Source organism: Rosa rugosa, chromosome 2 (assembly GCF_958449725.1).
Source record: "Rosa rugosa chromosome 2, drRosRugo1.1, whole genome shotgun sequence".
NCBI lineage: Eukaryota > Viridiplantae > Streptophyta > Magnoliopsida > Rosales > Rosaceae > Rosa > Rosa rugosa.
The window spans coordinates 55,852,066-55,860,815 of NC_084821.1; the positions used below are offsets into that span (position 1 = coordinate 55,852,066).

The window sequence follows — 8,750 nt, forward strand, 5'->3', positions numbered from 1 at the left end:
TAATCCAATCTATTAAGCTACAATATTAATCAATCAGGATAATTCTTAGGTTCACTCCTGGGAGAAATTTTTCTGTGCTCCAGTCAGTCTATCTGGCAATCTAACATGGTGTGACATTGCAATCAAATATTGACACGTGGATTTGCTAAAGTTAAAACATAAACTCAGTTTTCCATTCTTTTGTGAAATGACCTTTATGGGTCTTCTTTGCCATGAGAATGAGAAGCTGTCTGGGTCTTCCAATCTCTCTCTCTCTCTCTAAAAGTTTCAATCTCTCTTATCCCTCCTCTCTCTAAAGTTTCCATCTCTCCATCTTTGCCACCGGATGCAACACCGGCGACTCTGAGCTCCAACTTGAGGGTAATCGTCTACTACAACGAAGCCAGCGGCGGAAGGTATGTTGCACGCGCCGTTCTCATGGATCTGGAGCTTGGGACCTTGGATGGCGTTAGACTCAGATCGATTCTATTGTCGATGTGATGATCATGGTAGATTCTAACTTTTGAGATTCCAATTCCAATTACATGGAATTGGAATGAATGAAAGTAAAATTGAATGGGGAGATGAAGATGAGGAGATAGAAACGGAGAGAGAAAGACCCAATGTCGTCTTTCCAAATATCAACTGGAGAAATTTTGTTTCCTATCAAAACATTGAGCTTAAGTCGGATATTGTTGATATTCGTCCAAATAATAATTCAATTATTTCCTATCGATCTTCTCCATTTTAATTCATCTTTCCCAGACAATAGAATAGACATGTGAAATCAGATTCATGAGTTTTTGTTTTTACAAACAAGCTCAAGGACATAGCCCAAATCAGAGAAATTGGCTCTTCGAACAAAGTATCCCATAAGAGATTGATATTCGATCGGTTATGTTTGAGATTCTAGTTCCGTTAAGGAATTGCATAGTGATTGAAGAAGAAGATCGAAAACAGAGCCCAAGTTTTGGCAAAGAGAATAGGAAGGGCATTCTAGGAAAATGGTTTTTAACGTGGATCTGAGTTGGATCCAATATCCACGTGGAAGCTTTTAAGTGGAGCGTCACACAATCCATTTGGGGTGAATGATCATATTCACATTCTATTGCGATTAATGCATTTTAACTTTATAATTTTTTAATCCAACCATTCAAGTTGCATAACATCATACATAGATTAGCTTTGTAAAAAAATTAATCAAATTGAAGACCTTTTAGTTATTCATTTATATGAAATACATAGATGATTCATCATAATAGTAGTAAGTGTTGCTATAACCATCCATTTGTTTGATTCAATTAGATAATTAAACGATTTCTGATTCGATTGATTTTTTTACAGAGACGATCGTTAAAAGCTAATTTAAGATATGAGCTGTTAGATGATAAATTTATTAAGTAAAAGTACGTTAATCAACAATAGAGGTGAATATGTCGTTCCCCCAAGAGGTAAACCTACAAAATTGTCCGATCAATAATATCCACCGCAGATTTGGTAAAGAGTCATATCTTGGAGTACTAAAAGCTTTGGTAAAAGTTTAAGAAAGAGAGCGGACACTAATTTTTTCTGATCATATATATGGAAACTTGTGGGCGATTTAACTTTAGTGGAAGTTCAATTCCTTACTAGCGCCAAATTTCCTCGTCTTTTTCCGTGGAGGAGTAATCATTTTTCCAACCATGTTTCCTATTCTCAAGCTTTAAGTCCATGAAACAAATAGATCTTTGTATTAAAATTAAGAGATGTGCTCTGGTCGCGTTCCAGAAACCCTAGAGTCGCCGCCATAAGCATTCATCCATGGATGCCTTTTTTGCCACCCAACCAACGGCCGCCCTACCATCCAAGATTATTAGTGTCCTTAGTCACCCCGACAAGTGGCTTCTTGCCTTGCTTCCCATGCCGATCGATTCGATCTTTTGGATTCGTTCTTCCTCTGTTGCAGCGTAGTTCTTATCTTGAACCACCACGTACCTCGATCAATTGATTAGTCATAACTCATAAACATCCTGCAGCTTCGTGGTTCACCAATTAAGTTAAGAAAGTCAACTCGTGTACTAACTCGTCATGTTGCCAATGGAAATGTTTCAACTTGTTTGGTTGAATAACTTGAATCTTCTTTGGCTGCTCCAAATGAAATTGCTTGATTGTCTCTCCTGCCAAGAAAAAGAAGGTTAAAAAATATTGCGGTTATTAGGGCAAACTTAAGAAGGGGGAGGTTCTAAACGCAAACCGAAAGTTGTCAAGACTCTCCGAGGATAAAGGCTGAAAAAGAAAAAAAAGAGTTAAAAGTTGTTGATTTTTTTTTTTTGGAGTAAAATGAATATATTCATAGCAATCATAGGCTAGAATGGCCCAATACATAGTTCCCATCAGGGGATAGGTGCCATTACACTTGAAACAATTCTGCTCCTTATGCAGGAGCCTAGCAGAATAACATAATTCTAAATTAAGAATAGTAGCAGGCAAAGGTCCTGGTGCCAATGCGCTCAATTGCGGTACACCAAAAAACTTTGCATCGAGATGTGTAGAATCACAGATCATTCTGTAGGCAAAGTACAAAGTGATGATCCCTAAAAACATAGGGAACTATGGAAAGTAAACAAAGCTACTAACATAGAGTTGGGCCAAAGTCAAAACAACCTAGCCCAACGTAGTAGTCCAGCAGCCCCAAGAAAGAAACCAACTCCGGCCCAAAAAAAGGTGGCTTGACCCAAGCCCAGCCCATCTCCAGCCTCAACTATGCAATCGCCACAACCCGAAACTTGATGCCGCCGCTGCAAAAAAACCTACGCCAGCCCCGTCGCTGCCACCTACCGCCAGACCTTGCCGCCTCAACGCCCCGCCTAAAACCTCGCTGCCACAAAACCCTCAGCGAAATCCGAGCAAGTCACGCCGAAACCGAAACCCGTCCGAAGCAGTCAGATTCATCACGCCACCGCCACCGTCCAGTGACTCCAGTCCCTCCAACATGTCGCTGATCGTGGAGGTGCCTCGACGCCGCCCACCCCGCGTTGTACCGCCGTTTAGGCACATCACTAAAATATGAGTGTATAAAATAATGAAATTCTCACTTTCAATTAAATTTCATCATTTTTTAGATTTTTAGTTGTCTTTCTGTATGTCAGACACATCACTAAAATATGAGTGTATAAAATAATGACTCTTTCTGCCAACTCCCTAGGAGCGGATAATTATTATACTTTTTAGTGAACTATTAATTGGTAACATATTTTCTCAAAAAATATTTAAAATACATTGGTGAGCAGAGGAGCCTTTTTTTTGGAACGAAGATAATCTACAACAATTTTTTACATATTTGCTCATCTGAGGGATAGTTGCAAGGAATTGTGAAAGACAAATGCATCTCAACCACATGTATTAAATATAAAAGCAGAAACTATAACAACTTAAAACTGTGCATTTATTTCCAGCCGTCAGATTCAATTGTCCCTCACAGTCCCTTAAGTGAGCAGGCCTTCAACTTTTTATAGTTGCATTATTTTTCTATTAAACATGAATTAGTTCCGTATATTACATGTTTATATCCTATAAGGTTCACCAACTGGTGATGTTGGGCCTTTATGGTCTGTCAAGTGCCAGTCGTAATTCGGATCATGGTTCTACGGAATTGGTAACTATCTCGAGTTGGACTGGAGAAAGCGGCTTATGGATGAGGAATTGACTCATATTTGTTTGCTGGGAAGTAGTTTTATGTTCGTACCACAATTTCCTCAGAAGACACGGAGTTGGTTTTTGTCTATGGGTTCGCTTTACAAAGCGGGCTCAAATTGACTTGTAATGAGTTTACATTGCTTAGATAGAGTTTTGGTCGTTATCTCGCCATTTTTTTATCTTTAAGTATATGTTAGACTCTGACTTTTTAGCTGGTCATCTAATACAATGAACCTTTATTTCAAAAAAAAAAAAAAACTGGACTAACTAATAATGAAAAAGATAGGAGATTTACCAGATATAATGTAACTGTGTACTTTATTATGCTCAGAAGATTTAACCAATGCATTATTTTCATTAAAATAATTTGGTTCGTTTTTAATATTTGGAAGATGTAAGAATCGTCTACAATCATGCAAGCTCTCAAAACCTATGAATGTTAAATATTAGTAGTGAAAGCTATAGACGCTAGCTAGTCATTGTTCTCGCTCATCTAATTGGTTTTTTAAACTATAGATGGAATCTGCTAGATCCAGTATCAAACTCTCAGAATTTGTGAAAAAAAAAATGTCAAATTAATATTCCAGTAATGATAAATAAAAGCTAACCAGACGAGGATTAAGAGAAAAAGTTTTATGTTGAAAATAGGAGACAAAATATATTATTGATGCATGGTGGGACTAAGATCTTATCAAAAACGATGTTTTGTCCAACAAGATCTAGGGCCTCTTCTTTAATGGGACCCTGCAAGATTTGCTTTTCATATACTACAATTCTCTATATAACCTCCACCATTCCTTCCCTCAAGCCCTCCCCCTCTCTCTGATCATTAAGACCCTGGAAGCAAATACATATCAATTTGCTTTTCATTTTTCCTATTTTCGTGAAAATAATAGTAATTAATCCCTTTATTTTTGGACTAATATTTTTTGTCCCCGGCTGGGAAAATGAAGGAGATCAGTGGTAGAAAACAAGGTGGAATGTCTCCATGTGCAGCATGCAAGCTTCTGAGAAGGAGGTGTGCGCAGGATTGTGTGTTTGCTCCTTATTTTCCAGCTGATGAGCCTCACAAGTTTGCAAGTGTGCACAAGGTTTTTGGTGCTAGCAATGTCAACAAGATGCTACAGGTTCAGCTCCTCTCTCTCTCTCCCCCCCTCCCTCCCTCTCCGTTGGAGTTATTTTCAAAGACGATAGGGTACGTCATGGCCGTTTTTGATACTCAAAAGCTTTCTTAAATAAAAAGAAAAATTAGGGCAGTCAGTTAAGTACAGCTCCGGATCCATCCCGCAGGTTAACGTACACCATAAATGATAAATGCCGAAGGAGAGAGGTTAAGGCAAGTTGTTAGACAATTATAAATTCTCGAAGCTTATAGAAGTTGTTAGAAACAGAAGTATGAAAATCAAAATATCACGATTATTAAACTCTGGTTGAAAAGCTGGATTAATTAAGTTGAGGAACTTGGTCAATGAAGTATATCAAGCCAATATTTAGTTAGATATATACTCTAACTGATCATACTAATCTTCATAGAAATTATTTGAGACTGCTTTTGAGGACCCCGTTGTAGTTTTCTTGGCTGTCAACTCAGAAATAAACGAAATGACTTGAGAGGGATATTGCAACATGTCTTTTTCCTGGTTAGTTTATTGTTTTTGTCATCAGAACTGTTGTAGCACGCGGTGTGGGTTGAAGGGGATGGAGGGTTAAATATTTAGTAATATATCCAGAAAGCATAAAATATAAAAAGGTTAGTGTAATGGTTGTAATTAGGAGATAAAACAATGTTTGAGTAGTTGTTAACCACAAAGCAACTCAATTATTGTGTGATATATGATCCAACGAGGAGGTAAAGCACTATGATTCTATTCAATTTTCTTTATTGTTTTTATATTTACATGTTTTTATGTCTTATAATGATGAATCCCATGATCGATCTCCTTATAGCTAGCTAGCTTAGCAAAAAGCATGCATGCCTTAGTTTCCCCACAGGGGATCATAAAAGAACCAGAAAGCAAAAGTCATTCTAACAAACATGTAACTTGATTTGCAAAATCACAAGAGATGTTGCCATGCTTTGATGTTTGCCAGACTTAAAAAAGTCCAATCGTACGGATCAGATAGGCTTTATTTTCTTTCATTCCAAAAGAAAGAAAGAAAAGGAATATAATAGGATGATTTGCTTGTTTTTTAATTAGTAGTTGTACAGAATCCTATGTTCTATTGGTTTTTCCCAGGACCTAATGACCATGTTAAACTAGTTGCTGGTGTAGAAGCTGATAAGAAACCTTTTAGGTTTCCATGTTATTTCTTTCTTTTTGATCTTTTTCCAAGAATTTGATACTTTGTTAGTATTTTGGGAGGAATATATTTTAAAAAGTTAAAAAAGTGTGCTTCCATTTCCTTTGATTTCCACCTTTACTTCGGTTATAATGGTTAGATCGATACAGTTGAAAAGCACCAGTCCTGGATAAAGACTTTTCCTTTTTGAAAATTAGCAAGAACAACTTTTTCTCAAACTAATGGTTCATTTGTCCATAAAGGAATTCCCAACCTTTTATACCAATTACAGTTTTGAATTGCTTCTAGATCAAGTTATTACAAATGCTTAGATAAAGGAATTGAAGAGTTCGAGGAATTTAGCTCTAGTCTTCGTGTGTGTTTATCATCTTCACCTTTATGGTCATTTTAAATAGCTTTTTCTGAAGCTGAGGCTAAGGTTTTAGTCCTCAATGTACACTTTCTTGTAAACTTACAAAAAGAAAGTCTGTTGTCTGCTGATGTATATTCTCTTTGCCTTTTGCTTTATAATTATGGATTACATTGATAGACACGTTTACATATAATAAGTCCAAAAAAAAATGTTGATCCCAAGTAAGCAAGTAAAAGTTCTCCGACTAATAGTGCTAAATAATATTTCGAAGAAGAAGAAATTTTAATCACATAATCATGATGTCACAATGACATCTAGAAATTGATAGGGCTAAAATCTGTGTTGATCTCTCTTTTTTCTTTTTCTTTTTTTAGTTTGAGGTTAATTGGGAAGTCTAAGCCACAATTCAAGTATTCAACTCATTGATAAAAAAGATCGTTACAGGCATGAACCTAGCTTAATTAATTACCTGTAAGGAATAACATCCAAATGAGATTACAAGTTTTTTGTTTTTTGTTTTTTGTTTTTGTTTGAGTGTTTCTATTGGGACTTCTAAATCTGCTCACTCTATTATGAACTATTAAATGATATATATAACCTACTATAAAATAACTATTAAGAACAATAATTATATCAAAAAAATATTATATTGATTTTCACTAGACTTTCCAATTCAATAATATTAGATTGCATTCTCTATTATTTTTCTTATCTATTTTCATTTTTCAATTTCACTACATACTCATTAAAGCATTCATATTTATTCAAAAAAAAAAAAAGCATTCATATATATTTAATTAGAATTTAAACTATGATTAAGATCATGTGACGTAAAAATAGTTTGTTTGCAAATTATATGAGTGAGGTTATTTGAGGAACTTTAGTGAGGTTTGGTGAGTAAATTTAATATTTGAAAATTTGATAGGAGGTGTAAAAAGCATATGAGGTCAAGTAAGTAAATTTGGAGGTTCTAATAGAAAAATCATTTTGTTTTGAGACAAAATGAGTTGTGAATGGTGATACTACTGACGAAGTGGTGTTAGCTTAGTGGTTAGAGCGCCAACTACCTAAGATCGAGGTCATGAGTTCGAGTCACCATGAGGGTAGGACCGTAGGAGTGAAATCCTTTGATCATCTTTAAAAAAAAAAAAAAAAAAAGGAAAGTTGAGGAATTACTAATTAATGAGCTTAAGTTTAGGGTGCAGATAAGGAATAACATAGTAGGTTATATATGTCATTTAATAGTTCATAATAGAATGAGCTCAAATGTACTTATAGTTGATTATTTTAAGATGAATAGAATTACTCGAGTATTGTTCCTTAAATTGCTAGAATCTATATATATGAACATTACCCCAAATTGTATGTCATATACAAGATATTTATCGTTTTAAAAATACTTTTGAGAAATTTAGTAAATGCAGGACATTTTGGACTGAACCGTAGTTGTCTATTATTTGACATGCAGGAATTACCAGAGCACCAGCGCAGTGATGCAGTGAGTTCGATGGTGTACGAGGCAAACGCTCGAGTAAGAGACCCTGTGTACGGCTGTGTTGGTGCAATCTCATCTCTACAGCAACAGATCGACGTCCTCCAAACTCAACTGGCCATTGCACAAGCTGAGGTGGTGCACATGAAAATGAATCAATTGCCTTCTGCATCACCTCCCGCAGCCACATCAGAAAACACCTCTCCCATCTCAGTCAAGCAAATAATGCCTAATAATAATAATTCTCACCATCATTATCATCCTCATCAGACCACCAAATCCTTTTTTACAATGGACATGGTGGTAGATCAGGCCAATTCTTTGTGGTCATGCTAGCTATGCCCTATACCTCTGCATGCCTGCTCTTTGCTTTTTCTATTATTATATATTGTTATTCTCTAATTAATCAATTAATTAGTTAGTATCATGGGCTTGCTTTTTTAATGTCCGCCTCTTTCTTTCTTTCTTTCTTTTTTTACCTTTTTCTCTTTTTTACTTTCATAGTGCATCCTGCCTCTCTCTACTTGACCAGAGGTGATGATTGATTAACCATATGTAAATGTGATCAAAAATTAATGTAATTATAAGTTAATTATGATATTGGTATTATATATGACCTAGCTGCTTATGTTTTCTGCATTTCCAGCTGATAGATATATATTTTTTTTTTTTTACATTACAAAAAACATTAGGAGGGTAAATACTAACTTGAGCTTCAAGTCCACCCAGTCTCACTATCGAGACACCCAGTCTCACTATCGAGACATCTATACGTCAATTGCTTTCTGATCTACAAGTCTGTATTACTTACTTTGACTGGTTATTAAGCATGTAAATTTCTAATAACAGATCAAACTGGTTAAGTACACCAATGCCAAGCTTAACCATGTTGTTATATCAGAATATTGATAAAGAAGCCGTTGTATGATAAAGGTAATGGACTACGTCAGA

At 35.7% G+C, this 8,750-nt stretch overlaps 1 protein-coding gene across 1 annotated transcript; it reads left to right on the top strand.

Annotated features, from left to right (window-relative positions):
• The first annotated feature begins 4,444 nt into the window (after positions 1-4,444).
• Positions 4,445-8,428, top strand: LOC133728584 (LOB domain-containing protein 4-like). The gene is made up of 2 exons (XM_062155998.1): positions 4,445-4,781; positions 7,776-8,428. The coding sequence occupies exons 1-2, from the start codon at positions 4,602-4,604 to the stop codon at positions 8,133-8,135; spliced, it is 540 nt and encodes a 179-aa protein (XP_062011982.1). The 5' UTR covers positions 4,445-4,601; the 3' UTR covers positions 8,136-8,428.
• The last annotated feature ends 322 nt before the right edge of the window (positions 8,429-8,750 follow it).

Bases quoted from the DNA above. Each gene is read 5' to 3' on its own strand.
- LOC133728584 (XM_062155998.1), top strand. From the start codon at position 4,602: ATGAAGGAGATCAGTGGTAGAAAACAAGGTGGAATGTCTCCATGTGCA. The intron at 4,782-7,775 runs GTTCAGCTCCTC...TTTGACATGCAG, and splicing joins ATGTCAACAAGATGCTACAG to GAATTACCAGAGCACCAGCG.